This window comes from Gopherus evgoodei, chromosome 12, assembly GCF_007399415.2.
Source record: "Gopherus evgoodei ecotype Sinaloan lineage chromosome 12, rGopEvg1_v1.p, whole genome shotgun sequence".
Taxonomy (NCBI): domain Eukaryota; kingdom Metazoa; phylum Chordata; order Testudines; family Testudinidae; genus Gopherus; species Gopherus evgoodei.
This window is the reverse complement of record NC_044333.1, coordinates 24,805,558-24,825,093: the sequence shown is the minus strand read 5'-3', so window position 1 is coordinate 24,825,093 and position 19,536 is coordinate 24,805,558. Positions and strand designations below refer to the sequence as shown.

The 19,536-nt window shown below is 41.7% G+C and overlaps 1 protein-coding gene across 4 annotated transcripts in view; it reads left to right on the top strand.

Moving 5' to 3' along the window:
- The first annotated feature begins 577 nt into the window (after positions 1–577).
- Positions 578–19,536, top strand: part of PEPD (peptidase D) — a 215,716-nt gene continuing 196,757 nt past the window's right edge. For 3 of the 4 annotated variants that reach the window (XM_030581535.1, XM_030581536.1, XM_030581534.1), the window contains exons 1-3: positions 578–682; positions 10,495–10,678; positions 13,031–13,158. In XM_030581535.1, coding sequence (XP_030437395.1) covers positions 639–682; positions 10,495–10,678; positions 13,031–13,158 — 356 coding nt within the window. In that variant the 5' untranslated portion in view covers positions 578–638. The remainder of the gene's footprint in view (positions 683–10,494; positions 10,679–13,030; positions 13,159–19,536) is intronic. The other variant, XM_030581537.1, reaches the window with a different exon arrangement.

Here is a 19,536-nt window from a genome sequence, read left to right as displayed (position 1 = left end):
GAGCTGGGCCTTTAAGAGGTTCAAGTCCCATCTTTTATCTGTGCCTGGGATTTTCTCTGAAATCATGTGAGCCAGGCCTCTGGGATTTGTAAGAGCCAAGCAGGGTGGGTTCAGGGCAGGGGGGTTGTACAGTGTAGCAGGCTGGCCCCCAGGAAGCAGTGAGACAATCTGAGCCTTGGGGCAAAGGGTTGCCCCGTGACTTCTGGGCCGAGGGCTCCGCGTTGCTCTTAGGGCGAGGTTCAGTGCACGGCCACTGAAGGCAGGGCCACGGCACGGCTTGCAAAGGAGCCTCTGTCTCCCAGCCACTGCCTTTGCGGGGCCCCGCTGGCGCGCCAGGGACGCTGCCCTTTTCCCAGCCGGCTGCGGCCCGGCGCGCGCGCTCCGCCAGTTCCGTCACGCGAGCGGGGCAGCGCGGCTGTAACGGTCCCACCGGAGTGGGTTCGCCAGCGGCGCGCCCAGAACTCGGTCCCCCCCGGCGTCAAGCCGGAGCCGGGCTGTCTTCGAGCAAGGGGGGTGCGAGGGCGGGAGGAATTCCTGCAGCGCCCCCCACCCCTCCCCAGGCCTGTCAGCAGCGGGGACACCCCATCCTCGCGAGCCCGGGAGCCGCCGCCCCATCAGCTGACAAGGCAGCGGATCACATGACAGGCGAAATCCAGCGAGGCAACATGGCTGCAGCTGAGGGGTAAGCGGCGGTTCTCTGGCAGCTGGTGCCCAGCCCCTGGCCGCTGCCCGGGCGGGATCCCCTGAACCAGCCCTGGCCCCGGCGGGGCGGGGCGGATCTGCCCCTCCCGGGAAGGCAAGGCCAGGTCTTCTCCTAGCCCCTTTGCAGACTGACCCACCTAGCTGAGTTACAGCCGCCTGCTAGTCTGAACCAGGTGTTTCAGGAGAGTCCCTGTGATATTGGCCATGGACAGACACGAAAAGTGCCTGTGGCGTAGCTTGTAAGAGCAAGGGTTGGCTCCTGTGTCCCTCGTCAAAACTCCCCTCTCCCTTGTTGTATTGGGGGTGGACTTCTGCCCTGGTGGCTTCACCCCAGTGGTGCTGTGGGCAGCTACTGTATGTAGCATCACTTTTTCTGATTGAGATTGAGAGCTGCTCAGCTGTGCGCCATAGGCCCTGTACTGCAGTCAGATAAAGGAGTTTCTCCTGTAACTCGACTGTTGAAGTCTTGTGCTTGCAGTAGCGTGGATCTGAATTCTGCTGTTGCTGTCACAATGAAATTCTGGTTTTCCCTGGTGTGTGGCATAGTAATAGCATTGAATTTTCTAGGTGACCCCCAGGTTTATGCATCTATAGTTATACTTAGGACCAAATTCACGGCCAGGAAAAATGAGTTACGGACTGGTGAAATCTGGTCTTTTGTGTGCTTTTACCCTATACTATATAGATTTCATGGGCAGGACCAGCACTTCTCAAATTGGGGATCCTTACTCAAAAGGAAATTGCAGAGGGGTTGCAAGCTATAGGGGGGTTGCAGTATTGCCACCCTTGCTGCTTTGCTGCTTTCAGAGCTGCGCAGCCAGAGAGCAGTGGCTATTGGCTGGGTGCCCAGCTCTTAAGGCAGTGCCTTGTCAGCAGCTGTGCAGAAGTAAGGATGGCAATTCTAGACCAGGGGTTGGCAACCTTTCAGAAGTGGTGTGCCGAGTCTTCTTTTATTCACTTTAATTTAAGGTTTTGCATGCTGGTAATACATTTTGATGTTTTCAGGTTTCTCTCCATAAGTCTATATATAATAAAGTTGTAGGTAAAGTAAACAAGGTTTTCAAAATGTTTAAGGAGCTTCATTTAAAATTAAATTAAAATGCTGATCTTAAGCCACTGGCCTACTCAGCCTGCTCCCGGCCTGGGATTCCGTTCACCTAGGCCGGCAGCGGGCTGACTGGGGCCTGCAGCCAGAACCCCAGGTTGGCAGCGAGCTGAGCGGGGCCAGCGGCTGGGACCCCAGCTGACAAAGGGCCAGCAGCCAGAACCCCACACCGGCGGCGGGCTGAGCGGGGCCGGCACCCTAGACCAGCAGTGGGCAGAGCTGCTCAGCCCACTGCGGTCAGGGGTTCCGTCTGCTGGCTCCTGCCAATCAGGGTCCTGGCTGCTGGCCCCACTCAGCCCACTGCCAGCCTGGGGTCCCACCCCTGCCCACATAGATTGGGTACTTACCTTCTGCCTGGTTCTGGCCCATTGTCTTCCTCTCTCTCTCTACACTGAGCACAGGGCTGGGCGTGAAGGAGCAGGCTGGGGTTGGGGTGCAGGTCCTGGCCAGGAGCTAGAATGAGGGAGGGGGCTCAGGGTTGGGACAGGAGGTTTGGGTGTGGAGCACTTACCTGGGCAGTTCCCATTTGGTGCAAGGGGTGCAAGTGGGAATGTGGGGGAGAGGTGCAGGAGCTCCCATTTGGTGCTCAGGGTGGGGGTGGGGATGTGGGAGGTGCAAAGTCAGGGCATGGGATGTGGGGGGCTGGGCATGTGTGGGGAGCGTTCCTTTCTTAAAGGCTCTCGCATGTTTCTATTGAAGTCAGTGGCAGACTCCCAACTTGCATGAAAGAGAGTAGGTTGCAGGCAGGAAGATTAAAAGGACATTAATTTAAAATTGATCACGTTTTTGACTACTATAATTACAAGCAACATTTAGGATTACAGCAATTAAAAGATTAGCTGTGAGGAAACTATTCTTTTTGATGGTTTTTGGTTTGTATTTGAAGGCACATTGTGCATGGATGAAGTTGCTTTTATGGTTTCCACTGTATAGTTGCAAAATATACTGCACAGAGGATTAACGTTAAAAATGTTGACTAGAATACAAGTTTATAGTGTCCCATTAAATATAGCTTTTTTAAAAGGTGCTCTTTATTAGTGAAAGAAGCTTTCAACATAGTTACAGCTTGCTGACAAGGTTAATGAAGCCCCAGTCTACACTACCAGAGGCGGTATTACAGATTTTACAGATGGATAAACTGAGGCACAGGGAAGTAAATGGTCTCAATGGGAGACAGTGGAAGAGCTAGAAATATATCAGTGTCCAGGCTCTGAATGTGTGTTAATCACTATACCATAGTTCCCTACAAAGTCCCTCCTCCCCCCACTAGATGTGATTGGTGGAAAGGAATAGTAATGAAATGTAACCTGTCTGAAATACATAAACTTTTCACATAAGGTTTGAATGCCTGAGATGAAAGAAAGTGACATTTTAAAAAATGATGTGGCTTACTGTCCTAGCTATATTTTACTTTTAGTTTAATAAAAGTACAGAGTGAAGTAAACAGCTATTGTTCTAATCACCTTTTGATCACGTGTCTCTGTCATGAACTGGGTGGAATAGTAATCTCTTTTGCAGGGTTGTTAATTGAATTTTTGCAGATCTCTCTAGAGCAGGGGTAGGCAACCTATTGCACGCATGCTGAAGGCGTCGCACGAGCTGATTTTCAGTGGCACTCTCACTGCCTGGGTCCTGGCCACTGGTCCAGGAGGCTCTGCATTTTAATTTAATTTTAAATGAAGCTTCTTAAACATTTAAAAAACCTTATTTACTTTACATACAATAATAGTTTAGTTAAATATTATAGACTTATAGAAAGAGACCTTCTAAAAACTGTTAAATGTATTACTGGCACACTAAACCTTAAATTAGAGTGAATAAATGAAGACTCAGCGCACCACTTCTGAAAGGTTGCCAACTCCTGCTCTAGAAAGGTATTAGTACTGTGTATGTTTTCTAGTAGTATTGTCAGGTTGCAAGTAGGGCCCCAGTTCTACACACACCCGCATGTCCCATTGACTTTAATGAAATACTGATAAGTGTAAATGTGCAGGATTGGGGCCTAATTTTATTCATATAACTAACCTTCCTCATTCTGCATCTTATATGTGCTTAAAGTACAAGTGTAAGAGAAACACATAAACAGTAATTATAACATACCTGACATTGTGTAGTCACAATAACAGCTTTTAAAGAAAACATCTTTGGTTTCTGAGCGGCTGCTGTAGATATGGAAAGAGGACTAAGTCAGTAGTTTTGCAGCCCGTCATGCACCTTTTAGTTGGCGATGCAGCTGATAGTTGTTGGACTTTTATATTCTGCATTTGAAGAAAGGTTTGATTAGTGTTGCATTCCTAAATACTATACAAGTTGCATTTCCAGTGTCACAATGTGCAAAAGAAATAGACTAAAGAATAATGCATGCTACATTCTTAGCAGTGTTGTAACAATTGAGTTTCTGTGCAGTTACTAGCCTGAGAGAGAAATGATTAAAATGAAGGATGGAAAGAAGTTAATAGGAGACGTGAATGCACAGAGGCTGATCCTGCTTCTACTGGGAAAACTCTCATGGATTCTGCTCCCTTTATAGTCAGTCAGCCTAGCTTTATATAAGTTAGCCATCCTTGTAGTAAGAAAAGCTCAGAAAAGGAAAAACAGGATTTGAGAGGGAAGAATGAGTGAACAAAGATAGCAGAGAATGTAAGCTGTTTTTTGTTTTTGTTTTATTTTAAATAAAGCACTCAAACCCCTAACTTTGTACTGCATATAATTTTCAGTCTGGACATTTGATATCTTCCCTAGCAAGGTTGTATGAATTCGTGCTGTGGGCTCTATAAAGTGTTCAGCAAAGAATCTGAGGAGCTAAATAAAGCTTTGGAAAAATGTTCAACCAAACCCTGCTGTGTCCTACAAACCTTGCTGTGGGGGTCCAGCACTTTCCGCTAATCTCACTCTGTTTAGAAGCCACAAAGTAAAGTCCAACATGGTAATATTTTTTTTGAAACCACAGTTTTGTGCCAAATTATGCTGCTAGTTATATCCATGCAGTCACATTGACTTCAGTGGAGTGTATTCATGACATTTTTTAGATGCAACTGAGGGTAGAACTTTGCCTGTATGTCTGTAAAAATGCTCTCAGATGAATTCATTTTCATCATTATTTTAATTCATGTTTCAGACAATATATTAAACTGCTAGTAAAAGATCCTTTGTAAAATGGCTCGGAATGAAGCTAGCAAGTGTAGTTGTATGTAGACTGATAGTTTACTCCTGAGGGCATTCTGCACCAAAAAACTAAAAGTTATGTGCCAGAAATTAAAAATTCTGTACACAATATTATAAAGTTATGAGAATTTTATTTGTCAAATAAATATGAAGGCTCCAGCATGGCATTGGAGAGCAGAGGCTACTGGCTGCACAGAGGTGGGAGATCACTATGCAGCTTTCCCCCACCAGGACATGGATATAGCAGTGAGGCTGTACCCAACCCTGACACAGCGCAAGGACCGGGCCTGCCCCAGAAACACCCCAAGGCCCTGCCCCTCCATGCCAGGGGCACCAAATGTTGACAGACAGGCTCAGCAAGGCAGGATCTAAGTGGTGGGGGGGGAGATCCAGGTGCGGGTTGAGAGGGTTTTGTGTGGTGCTGTCTGGGTGTGGGTGGCTCTGTGGGGGATCTGGGTGTGAGGGGGATCTGGATGCAAAGGGGCTTGTTGGAGGGTTCTGTGTGCAACAGTAATGGGACTCTGCAGGGGGTCCAGCTAAAGATGGTTGGGGCTCAGTGGGGGTGTGTGTCTGTGTGTGGGGAAGATTGAGCTCAGAAGGGGGGGTCTGTTGTGGGATCCAGAAGCTGGGGGAATGGGGCTCAGTGGGGTGGGGATCCAGGTGCAGCTGGTTGGGGCTTGATGGAGTGTGGGGAGGGGGTGAGGCTTGCCAGGAGGGTCTGGGTATGGGGGGGGTCTGGATGAATGGGGGTTGGGTGGATGTGGGAGCAGCTCCTGTACAGTGATCTCTCCCCCTGCAGCTGAGGAGCGATGGGTTTAGAAAGTGCAGGGGGTAGGGTTGTGAGTTTGCAGAGCTTCCTACAGCCAGGGAAGAAATCTGGAGGTGGGTTTGAAATGGCCCCAGATGCCATGCAGGGAAGAGGAAGTCCTGTCCTTCCCAAGTAGGGTAATCAGATGTCCCGGTTTTTATAGGGACAGTCCCGATATTTGGGGCTTTTTCTTATATAGGCTCCTATTACCCCGATATTTGGGGCTTTTTCTTATATAGGCTCCTATTACCCCCACCCCTTGTCCCAATTTTTCACACTTGCTGTCTCGTCACCCTATCCCCAGCCCGGCCGGGACTAGCAGCTGAGCCCTGCTCAGGGTAGAAGCCACCAGCCAGGTCTTCCCCAGTCCCATCCCCTGCTCCACAGTGATTTACCTCTCTGCCAGCTGACCTGGGCACCTAAAAACATATTGCTGGGGATGGTCACATGACTGCTCTTGTGGCTTCCCTTTGCATCCCTCTTCAGAAAGTCATTTTTCTATGGGGAAGCAAAGAGATATATGGGGGACATAAATTCTGCCCACGTGCAGTGGCACAGAATCCCTTCAGGAGTAATAGTTATTGCTCCTTGAGTTTGTTCTAGTAGTCACAGGTTTTGTATGCAATAAAAGAGTTTATAATAAACTTAATGGAGATTAAAATCTGATCATAGCAGCCTCATATCAGGAGTACCCAAGGTTGTGTAGATGAGGGAGATTGGTGTTTTGTTTTTTTTTAAATCAGATGCACCATATAACCTTGTAACTTGTCTCAGTTTACAGTGAAGATGACTTTTCTTCAGTTGAAAGTGTAGGCTGAGTTGTGCCAGAACATCTGCCTCGTGCTGTGTATAGAGGCTATCCTCACATCACACAATAATTGCCAGGAGAATCTGAAAATGTAGTGTGGCATCCAGGGCCGGCTTTAGGAAGTGCGGGGCCCAATTTGAACAGTTTCGACAGGGCTCTGGTAGGGATGACTAAAAAAAACAAAACACCTATTAAAAAACAAGTGGGGCTTGTACTCACCGGGCGGTGTTCTGAGTCTTCGGCGGCACATCAGCGGTGGGTCTTTCACTCGCTCCAGGTCTTCAGTGGCACTGAAGGACCCACCGCCGAAATGCCGCTGAAGATCCGAAGCGCTGCCAGATGAGTAAAAATTAAAAAGGCGTCTCTAGCCAGGGAAGGGCACGGGGCCCTCTTAGGCTCGGGGCCCGATCTGGGGGAGTTGGTGGAATAGGCCTAAAGCTGGCTCTGGTGGCATCTGACTGTCCCCTTTGTGCTAATCGCATCTTCTTATTCATATAGTGCTGGCAATAGGGAGAACGTGTGACTTAAGAGACCCTGCGTTGGCTTTATGTCTCCTAGGTTCACTCCTGTAGTGCCAGTCTACACTAGAAGCACTACCTCAGCACAGCTGCACCGATGCAGCTATGCCACGGCAGCACGTCTGGTGAAGATGTTCTATGCCCTCGGGAAGAGAGCTTTCCCATTGGCATAATATATCCACCTGTGCAAGAGGCTGTAGCAATGTTGGCGGGAGAAGCTCTCCTACTCACATAATGCTGTCCACACCGGTGCTTGGGTTGGTGTAACTTTATGTTGCTCAGGGGGTGGCTTATTCACACCCCTGAGTGACATAAGTTGTGCCTAAATAAGTGGTAATGTAGACCTGGCCTTTATCTTGTGCTCAATGATCCTGTGTGGGCTGTATAGACAGGTTTTATAGCCCCTTTATAAAACAATGCAGTTCAATGCACGCAGCCACACTACACATGAGAAACTGGCCTTAGTTCTAATTAACTTTTACTGCATTATTTGAAGATTAAGAATATTTATTGCTAAGGTTGAATGGATTTGCTTTATCATTCCTATGGCTGGAGTTAGCCCCCAGTGAAAGCTTATTCTGTGCTTCTGCACAGTGTTCCTGTGCAAATGTGCTGCATAGCTTGTGACTCATAGGTCCCTGTAATTATCAAGTAGCATGTTGCTGGGGTTGTGGGAGAAGGTAATAAAAATAATCAGATTTGAGCTTTATGCATCATCAGCTAAATTCCTATATAATATAGTCTTAAAGCTGGATTAGTGTATATTTGTATTCTATCTTTCATCTTTTAAAATTTACACTGTCATATCAGTGTTATAAAAAATAAAACATAAAACATTTTATTAGATTCTTTATGCTGTATCTGCAGTTAGAAATTGTGGGTTAGATTTCTGATTATAAAGCTTGCTCTACACAGCTATAAATCAAAGGTTACCTTTCAGATGTGTAATTTTCCATGAAAGCCTTATAATAATTAATACGTGAAGGTGCATTGCTCTAATACTCTCAGGTTAATGTGGATTATTTTTTTTCATTTTAGCAACAGTGTAGCATAGTAACAATGTGGCTGAATTCAGCACTGTTAACTCTCTCAGAAATATTGTAAATGTAGAAAATGATCCTCCAACTGCTGAGAAGAATACGTGCAATAAGGTGTCTGGAAAGAGGCTGAACTATATTGAACTAATTGAACTTTTGTCATGGTATAATTCCCCAATTTGAACCTTAGAGTCCAAACGTTGGGGTACCAGCATGAATTCCTCTAAGCTTAATTACCTGGTTAGATTTGATACGCTGCCACCAACCAGGAATTCCAGTGCCTGGTACACTCTGGTCCCCTCAAAACCTTCGCTGGGGACCCCAAGACCCAAATTCCTTGAGTCTTACAACAAAGGGGAATAAACCATTTCCACCCCCCTTCTCCTTTCTTCCTCCCAGATCTTTCCCGCCCTGGGTACACTAGGAGATCACCGTGATTCAAACTCCTTGAATCACAACACAGAGAAATCAGGGTTTTTTTCCCCCTTTTCTCTCCCCCTCCCAGGCATTTCCTCCCTGGGCTATCCTGGAGAGATAGAGAGATTCAAGCTCTGTGAATCTAAACAGAGGGATTCCCCCTTTCCCCCTTCCCTTCTTTCTCCCTGTCTCCCACCACTTTCCTGGTAAGTACAGACTCAATTCCCTTGAGCCTCAACAAGGGGAAAAAATCAAACAGGTCTTAAAAAGCAAAACTTTTAATAAAAAGAAAGAAAAAAAGTAAAAGTTGTTTCTGTAATTTAGATGGTAAAAGTTACAGGGTCTTTCAGCTTATAGACACTAGAAAAAAGCCTCCCCCCAGCAAAATACAATTAAAAATACTCCCAGCAAACTACACATTTGCAAATACAGAAAACAATCAAAAGACTATAACCGCCTTTCTACTTAATACTCACTATTCTGAATATATGAGAGACTGTAGCAGGAAGATTGGCAAGAAACCTGGTTGCACATCTAGTCCTTTTCAGGACCCAGAGTGAACAAAGCAAAGCCCAAAAAACACAAACAAAGGCTTCCCTCCATGGAGATTTGAAAGTATCTTGTTTCCTGATTGGTCCTCTGGTCTGGTGTTTTAGGTTCAGTGTTTGTTAACCCTTTACAGGTAAAAGAGACATTAACCCTTAACTATCTGTTTATGACAACTTTAATCCTGGGTTTTTATTAATACTGCAGTTTTGAAGTTCCAGATCACCTTTCCCCTGTTGTAAATATGAAATAGAGAAATACTGTTTTAGACTTTTTTTCTTTTAGCTGGTTATGAATTAGCAACATATATTTATGGAATTTTAAAAACCTGAGTTATTTAACTAGTGTCTGTCTCTTCTCCTTTCACTCAGCCATAGACAATAGCAGCTTCTTTAAGATTCAGGGCAAAATAATGAATGATCATATAAAAACAAACTCATTTATCTTCACATGGGCCAAAGATGTAGCTAAAAGAACTTATCTAAACATGGATAAATCCATTTTATGTAAAGCTACCCTTTGGCTAGGATATTTGTTGTTGTTTTTTGTTGTTGTTGTTGTTGTTTCTTTAAAGAAGTGTATCTCTATCCTAAGTTTTACTCAAATTGAACCATTGAAGAAAGTTTCTAGAAGACTGTCCAGACTTAGCTTTTGCACAGCAATTTGCTATATGGTCTCACCCAGTTATGAAGAAACACACAGTAATGTGTAACAGTAGGTTACGTTCTTGTTGTCCATCTCTACGAAAACTATAGCTAGTCTTTGAAATCCCATATATACATACAAATATTAAGGGAGTACAACAAATGTTGTCATTCTGTGTGCCATTTCAACCGCCATCTTTTCTAGGCAGTCCTTCGTTCAGGTTCTGTAGGTTTTCTCAGATGCTGTGTAATATTTGTTAAAGAAATTGTCCCATTCTGAATGTAACCTTTCAGTTCTATTGTTCTCAACAACTCATATTTTTCTCTCCTATGTTTGCTCTTCTTTCACATATTTCTGCAGACTAACGTTGTAGTTTATTGCATGTCTCCCCTCACTCCAAATAAAATCATTTCTGTTTTCTTTAAAGGAAGCTAACTTCTGTGTCACTTTACAGACTATAACTGTAGCCAGCAATTTTTATTTTTAGCACGTATTTATCATTTACTACTTGTATGACTTAAGTTTTGGTATTTCATATTCCCTGTAAGCAATACCATGCACTGTAACTACAGGGTTCTCTCTCTCTACAATCCTAAAACCTAGTCCAGTTGTGATGGCCAAATGACTTTTTTCAGGTTTGACTTCCTTCTCTGTTAGACTTCAGATAAACCCTGTCTCTCTCAATGATATTAAACTGTATATTATTTTGCAATACAGTTATCTTTTTTTAAAATCCTTTCTAGACCATCTTTTTGGTTGGGAAATGAGACGCTGAAAGTGCCAGCAGCACTCTTTGCTTTGAATAGAAAACGTCTTTGTGATCGATTGAGGGAGAATAAAGACATCCAGAAGAATGCTATTGTTTTGATGCAGGGTGGCGAGGAAGCCCAAAGATACTGTAGTGATACTGGCATTGTCTTTCGTCAGGTAAGATTTAAGTTCATTATACAGAAACAAACTCTTGAATTACTTTTCTAAGCTTGCATCTCTCTCTCTCTCTCTCTCTCTCTCTTTTAGTTTTTTCCTCCCTTTATTTTAGACTAGGGGCCAGATATTTAAATGTATTGAGGTGTTGCTGTCCTCAGCATTGCAATGCCTAACTGATTTAGGAGCCTAAATCTCATTTTCAAAAGGAATGCAGGCATCCAAGAGCCAAAATCTCATTGACAGTTGATGGGATTTAGACTAAGTGCCTAAATCACTTTTGAAAATAAGATTTCATTGAATTTCATAAATGTGGGGCTGGAAGAAACCTTGAGAGGCCCTCAAGTCCAGACCCTTGTTCTGAGGCAGGCCCAAGTGAACATAGACCTCCCTGACAGGTGTTTGTTCAACCTTCTTAAAAACCTTCAATGATGGGGATTCCACAACCTCTGTAGGAAGCCGATTCCAGTGCTTAATTGTAGTAGTAGTGTAGTACTTACTTATTTTATAACCCTGTTATCCTGTAGTTGTGTACACGCTGATTTAGGCTGAGTGCAGAAATGCCTAAATATCTTTAAAAATCAGGGCCTAGTACATTCCACCCTGTTTAAAAGGCATTGCTTTCACTGTTACTGACTACTTCAAATCCTAGATTAACCATTGTAACAACAATACTTCTTTGGCTTGGGGTTGCTCTTCTTTTTAATTGCTTATTTACTATATATTTTCATGTTGCCTAGGTCAATGGGGCCCCAACCTGGTTGAGACCTCTAGGCACTAGTGCATTATAAAAATTTGATAATAACAGTACATGTAGAAAGTGAGCCTTTATCCTAAGGGCATGTCTACACTTACCTCTGGAGCAATTGATCCAGCGGGGTTCGATTTAATCGCATCTAGTGAAGACGCAATAAATTGACCGCTGAGCGCTCTCCTGTGGGCTCCGGTACTCCACCGGAGTGAGAGGCACAGGTGGAGTCGACAGGGGGAGCGTCAGCCATCAACTTACTGCAGTGAAGGCACCGCAGTAAGTAGATCTAAGTACCTTGACTTCAACTACATTATTCACGTAGCTGAAGTTGCGTAACTTAGATCAATTCCCCCCACAATGTAGACCAGGCCTCAGACTTGCTTAGTTTTTGTCTGGCTTGGATTATAGAATCCATAATCTTCTACCTGTCTGTAGTACAGCATTTTGCTAAATATGAGTTGTCTAACACACGTTAAAAATCTTTCACTAATGTATTAATTTTTTTTCCCCTCTCACTCAACAAATATAAATGTGGGGTTTAAATGCCAGATCTGAACACACCCAAGCTGTGGAAGAGCATGGATATGTATTTTAACTTGCATGTTGGACCTAAACTTAATAAATTATAACTTGACTAATACATAAGTACCTGTGTATTTCTTTGTTGGCCCAAGCAAGGTTTTGTTATTTTCACATTGAACATATTATTGATTGTCATTAGATGATAAAGATAATTGAATGATTTTTAGCTAGAGTCAAGCTTAGTTGGGTTTTCTGGTTACAGCGGACAGTTTTCTGCTTTGCCAGTTATAAAATGAATTCTAGAGTACTGCTTCAGTTCTGTGAACTGAATTTTTACATTTTGAAGAAAGGAGGTGGAAAAATTAGATTTTATCTTCTATGACAGCAGGCTGCTTAATACATTCTGTCTGGTATCTAGGGGAGAATGACACACAATCTATGGAGGCTTATTCTCCAATCTCTCTTGCCTCTGCCTCACCAATCCATCCTTGTCAAATTTTGTTGTTCTATCTCTGCCTTAACTTTGAGTTTTGTCCATTCCTTTCTGTTCCCAATGCAAAATATCCCTTAATTTCAGGTCTTGATAATTACGTGCCATTTTTTTATTGCAGCTTCTTCCTCTCTGAAGGAACTCACTCTTCTCCCCTCTAATTTGTCCAAACTCTGCTGCAATTTAGGGCTGTGATTCACAGCCACAGTGTGCCCATAGGCTTTTCTCTTGTCTTACCCTCTTCTTTCTCTGACTGTCTGTTTCTTCTTGCTATCCTTTTATCTTGTTTGAGATTGTAAGCCTTAAGGAAGAATCTATTTTATACAAAACATGCTATATAATAAATAATTGTTAGTTCCTGGACCTTGCCAGATCCTCAAAGTAAGATTTGTATCACCGTGAAATGAAATGAGATCTGAATTATCACAAAATTTACAAACATTGTGGTGCACAAAACAAAAATATTCTTATTCAAACTCAGAGAAATAGGAGTTAATATTAGTTAACTGTTAGTATGCTGATGTATTGTATTAGTATTTTGGGGGTGGGACGATTGAGGGATAAAGTAATGATATTTGATTTATTTATATAGGAATCTTATTTTCATTGGACTTTTGGAGTAACTGAACCAGACTGCTATGGAGCAATTGATGTTGATACTGGAAAATCCATTGTCTTTGTCCCCAAGCTCCCTGAGAGCTATGCAGTTTGGATGGGAAAGTAAGACATCTTTTTCAATGTAGCCATTTATTTTACAATTCTGATGTATCTGGCTGTTAACTGTGTCCATAATGTAATAAATTGATATTTCATTTCTTAAAGTGGCTTTAATGGTAGTGAAAGGTGTTGTATTAACCACAGTGGAGATTTGAAATCTTATGTTTAAACACAGAACAAGGAAAACTGTACAGCAGGCTTTCTTAGGCTGCCTGCCAATTTACCTCAACCCTGACTTGGGAGGGCCACTTCTAATGGTAAGAAGAAAGTTCAGTCTTCGATACCCCACTCAGTTCTTGGATTCCCTGCTAGAGCTGCTAGCAACTGACATTTTTGTTATGGGATAGTCTATGAAGCATTTACTAGATTTGACAAGAACTGAACTAAGCTGAATGCAGCTCATTTTATGTACATTCTAATCATATATTTAATCAGAAGATCACTTAGGATTTTATATTGATTGTACATCAGTTTAAACTCTTATTGTTCCAACCTCAGATAATCCTGGTTGAGCCACTGACATGCCATGTGACCTTTGGTAAATCACTTGACCTGCTTGCACTTCAGTCAATTAATGTAAGAACAAAATAAAACAAAATGAAAATATCATGATGCTGCCTGTATAAATAAAGTACTCAAGTAAGCGGATCCTGTGAAGCACTGAGCACCTTCTCCCTGGTACAGCATTGAGACTTGGACCCTCAAGTATTATTAGGGCAGATTAAATTTGTGTCTTATTAAAGGCCTCATCTTGAATTTATTGAACATCTCTATGTCCCATTAACTTAAGAAATTCAGGATTGTGTTTTAAATTGATAGTCGGTGATATTGTAGTTTTCAAGTTGGTTTAAAATGATTCTTCCAAAACTCTGTTAGGGAACAAGTTATTTATTTTTAAAGGTTATGGTGCAGCGCTCCTCTTCCCGTCCCCCAGGCCCTGACATTTAAGAAAATTATAACAAAATATATCAATAGCAAGGCATTTTACCAAATTATAAAACTAACTCTGTAGTTTGTGTGTACATTCATGCTGCTTAATGTATGCATATATGCACTTTTTGATGGGTAAATTCTGGTAACAATTCCCATCAATTGTGAAGCAGGAGATTGATGAATGAATCTGCACCCTTGCAATGGTTTTTCTCCATTCTCCTGAGGCTGTCTTGCCATTGGGAACATAGGATTTGTCAGACCCAAGATCCATCTAATCCAGTATTCTGTCTCTGACAATGGTTGGTGCCAGATGCCTCAAAGAAAAGTGTAAGAACCCCTTGCTGAACAGGTGTGGGTTAATCTATCCTTCAGATTAGGTTTTATCCCAATATCTAATAATATGAGCTTGGTTTAAGACCTGAAACATCAGGTTTGAGATCCCTTCCAAAACTGTTGTAATCAATTACGACAATTCTGGATAGCTGTATAAATGTCCAATTACTTTTTGAATCTTGCTAAGCCAGGAGGCAGGAGACTTCTTCTTTTTTAAGAGCCTCCTTTTCCTTCTTTTAAACCTGATTTTCAACTTACGCCCTCAAGACCTTCCATTAACTCTGCATTATTGAATAAATCACATCCAGCCAGAAAGCTTGTGCTCTGGCATATTACTATTCAGTACTTTTTTGGTAAACCTTTTGCAAACTTTGCTAAAGTGACTTGAGTGTTATAAAACCTGTAGGCTTAAGAACAGAGTGCTTAAAGTGTGTGGATGCTGAAATTGCTAATGTCCAGATTTGCAAACAAGCCCTTCTCCTTGGATCAAATCCTAAACTGATGCTTCATCCGCTCACAAAATCATCTAGGCACTTTGATTCTTACTTAACAAGGATTTTTGCATATTAAAGAATCAAGAGCTCTTGTCTTTTGTTTACTTCTTACTCAGTTTTCCCTCTTCAGATCCATATCCTGTTTCAGTCTTCTGAATCTTAGTTTCTCAAAATGTGCTTGTTATGGTTCAGGGATGAGCTGTACTTGTGATCCCCCTCTCCCCCCACTATGGGCACTTCTTCCAAGTGACAGGCCTACACTTGCACTATTGAGTGTAACCCCCAGTCCACCTGGCTTTAGACTGTGTCACAAGGCTACAGCTCCATTTACCACTGTATCTACCTCAGCTGCCCCAGCTGGGTTTGGGTCACAAGCTCCCAGGGTAAACTTTAGCAGCGATTCAGGACAGCGTCTTCAAAAACAAATATGATTTATTGGTTTATAGAAACTTAAGCAGAGAGAAGCAGGGTTACAACAATTAAACCCTATATGTGTATTTCTCACCTAAACCCAACCTTTCCTTGCCAATTTAGGTAGGTTCTCTTTAGTCCAGGCTCCCCCCCAGCATTGAGGTTAGGGGAGATAGGATGCCCCCTGCAACTCCTGCCACCTTGAGAATATGACTTCCCCAGTTCAGTGAGTGTCTCTCCTCAACTCACAGGCTGACTTTATCTGTTCCAAAGACCTGACTTGGGACCCTATGCCCAGGCAAAACGGTTTATATATTTCTTCAGAGGGGATAGGCTATGGTCTTGCAATAGTAGATTCAAAGTATTGTCCATTTGGGCACCAATCAAATAAGGTTATCTGCAGTCATTCATTTGGTTTCTGCAACCCAAAAGGTTTGATTTTTTTTTTAACCCTTAACTAGCAACCTAATCTATCAAACCCACAGATGTATAGAAATCTGTATATAGTATGCATGATGTTAATGCAGCTACTTCCCACATTTTTCACAATGCTTAGTTGCAAATAGGTGTTCATCTGTAGTAGATGGCTCATAGGTGTATTTAGTGCTTTATTTAAAAAACTTCAGTTTTCAATGCTTTGAGGTTCTGGCCTGGAGACTATCACCATACATCTGATCAGCTCAAACATTTAACGATATTATCCTCACAACATCCTTGTGAGGTAGGGAAATATTTAAACTCATTTTACTAAGGCACAGAAAGAGAATGTGCTTAATTTTACTTGCGTGTTTGGTCCTGTGGTAGTCCATGTAGTTACACATGTCATGACTTTAAGCCTATGAGTAAGTTTTTTGCAGGGTCAAAGTCAGAAAAGGAGGTCTCTAGCGGAGCTGAAACTCAGTCGTCTGTGTCCCAGACCAATGTCTTAAGCACCGAACGGTTAGAAGATTAAGTTTGTAGCTCTTTCTTGTAGGACATAAGCAATTCTCTTTCCAGTTCCTGTTGTTTCAGTCCACTTTTATAGTAAACATTGCTCAGTACCTTAGCCCTTGAGAAACTGGTCCTTTTTCATATTCATTTACTTTTTCAGAACCTTAATTATATTTATCCTTTGTCTAGTAAGTTATAAAGTTTTTGGCCCCTACAACATTTCAGAATCTGAATGTTTCTAATTTTGTTGTGATCTCAAATTGGATTATTTCTAACTGAAGCTATTACCTTTATTTTAATGCTAATTTTGAGGAATATGGTTGCAGCCAATCCCATGCACTGAACTGTTAGATATACCATATGGCAGGGCATGTCTGCTGTTTTCTGAGAGAGATTATGTGACTATTATTGTCTTAAAGCTACCTTGGAACTGAAATTGTTTATGATCACTTTAGAGTGGAATATTACTGTTGAAAATGTTCTAGCAGAAAAGGTGCACCTGTCTGGCAAAGTGTAGATGCTACTTAACTCCCACCATAAACTCTATTCCCAGTGTAGGCTATTGGCCTGTTTGTAGATAAAGCTTTACTACCTCCTCTTTGGTTCTTTCATGCTAGTTGAGATATACTGTTTGCTGCTCACACTGATCATGAATGTCTGATCTGAACGAAAAGCCTTCTAAATTTATCCAGTATCCATCTTGTCATGTTGTATTTCCCCATCAAGTGTTATTTCTTTGTAATGTACATATTATAGCCTTCTCAGTCTAATGTTGTGAGGCATTCATCATCAATTTGTTTAGTGAATGATAGGTTTCTTACATCAAAGATTTTGGTAAAACCGAGTTTTGTAATTCTCTACTTGCAATGTATATTAGAATAATTTTATCATCACTGATATCTTTCTGTTTTCCAGGCTCCTCTCCCTATCTTTACTGAATCCCTTTGTTTGATTCCTGTTTTGTTTTGTCAGCCACTGTCATGTACCTTTACTACTTGTCAGAAAGATGGATGAATGACTCATTTGTGAGTCAGACATCCTGCTTCATAAGCTAGCTGGCAGGAGGTACCGCACTGTGCTGAGGTTTAGTTCCTCCCCTGAAGATTCAGTTTTAAGTCAAAATTAGTATTGAAAGAAAAACAGCAAATTAGTTTGCCTTCCATCCCATTTTTATTTATCTAACGTGGTTAGCCCTGGAAGTTCTCTTGCACACAGATGCAAAATGTGCTATCAACCCACTAAGGAAACTGTTATTTAACATCAGAGCAATGCAAATTGCTTTTATCCTTGTTGTACAGTATTCTGCAATCTTAGATGTGTCTCTAGCATCTAGTCTCCCAGTTCATAATGCAAAGGGCTTTTAATTTATTTGTTGCATTGTTTTTTATTTTTATATAAGGTAGATGTGGGAAGTTTTCTCTCTGCATTTCTGTCTTGATACAACAGATAGCATTAGTGAGTCTTAAGAGTTCTCTGCATAAATGTTAAAGGGTTGTTAGCAGTTGTTTGTAAGATCCTGTTTAACTGTTGATTTTCTGCAGTTCTATCTCATTTTTGAGGCAATTAAATTTCCTTTTTGCTGCACGTCTAAGGAAACACACACAATTACATGTATGGAGAGCTGTTAAGTAAATTCTGCAGATTGGCCAGTGGGGAAGTTAACCTTTTTCTTGTGCATCTTTCAAATTGGGTCTACTGAACTTTTTTACTTTATGATCTTATTTTGTCCAAAGACAGAATGTCACAGAGAGAATTTGCTTACAGATGGACAGAGTGTTGGATTACAAATATGATCATGACTATTGCAATCTTAACCTCACCAGCTGCAGGTTTTTTTCACTGACTGCTAATACAATATCAATTAACCGTTGAAGTGATGATACAAAGCTCTAGTGGAGACTTAACCCCATATGAGACAGAGTTAAAATACAGCAACTAGTATCTAATGAAGGCAGGAGGCGGGGGCTAGTAGAGTTCAGTTTAATGAGCTTGAAAACTTGAGGAGACCACCATCCAACTGATACTTGAGCATTGTGTTCAGAGATAAAGTTATCCAAGTGAGAATAGTCTAGCTTAACATGAAAGGTAATTAGAACTTCAAATATGTTAAGGTTTGTTATAAAGAGGACCGTGATCAATTTGTTCTGCGTGTCTACTGAAGGCAGGACAAGAAGCAAAAGACTTTAATCTGCAGTGAGGGAGATTTACGTTAGATTTTAGGAAAAGCTTTCTAACTATAAGTGTAGTTAAGCTCTGACTTCCAAAGGAGGTTGTGGAATTGCTATCACCGAAGGGTTGTTTTTTTTTTTGTTTTCTTTTGTTTTGTTTAAAGTACAGGTTTGATAAACACCTGTCAGAGACTGTCTAGGTTTACTTGATCCTGTGTCAGCATAGGGGGCTGGACTTGATGATTTCCCCAGGTCCCTTCCAGCCCTATATTTATGATTCTGTGATTATATGAACTGAAGAAATACTTTGATTTTTGATATGTTCAAATATCTCGTGACTGCAAAAGTGGGCAGGGAACATTTTTCATAAGGAATAATTCCAAGATGACAGCTACAGGATAATCTTGTTCTTTTGAGGGTGCCTATAAGATTTATGGGTCCACTGCAAATCTTAAAGTGATAGTACTTTTTATATGGCAATTAGGCTCTTAATAATATGGGAACTGAGCAGTTTCCCTAGTGTTTAGATGGGCTCTTCCTTGGCTGAATGATCTGTTCTGGCCATGAACCAAGGAGAGCCATTTTATATAATACTTTTGATTCAACCTCCTTCTTGGTGTTTGGATGGCAGAGAAATTCTTCTAGTATGTTTTAGAGAAATGTCTTGCTTTTGAGAAGTATCTGTTCCTTCTCTTCTCATTTTCCTAGCAAGATATTTCATAAAGTCAAGAAAAATATATGGGTTACAAAAATGGAAATACATTATTTAAAAAATGCTAGTGTGTTTCCAAGATTATGTGATGCAAAGCCATTAGCATGTTTTGTTTTTATACTTGGAGAGGATTAAGTTAGTATGACTGCATATCTTGCAGAGACTTCAGTTTTACTAATTAATGCTGCACCTGCCATTTCCTTGCCTTAATTATAAATGACAGAACTAGTCACTGCACTGATTAAAGATATTTTGTAAAGTGAAACATACTGTACAACAGCTGCTTTATGTGCAGCACATGCCAAAATAACTTAATTGCCTTGCCATATAAAGAACAGTTTTTAGTGAAAATAAAAATACTTTAACTCTTTCATGCTTTATTTTAATTGAAGAAATGTAT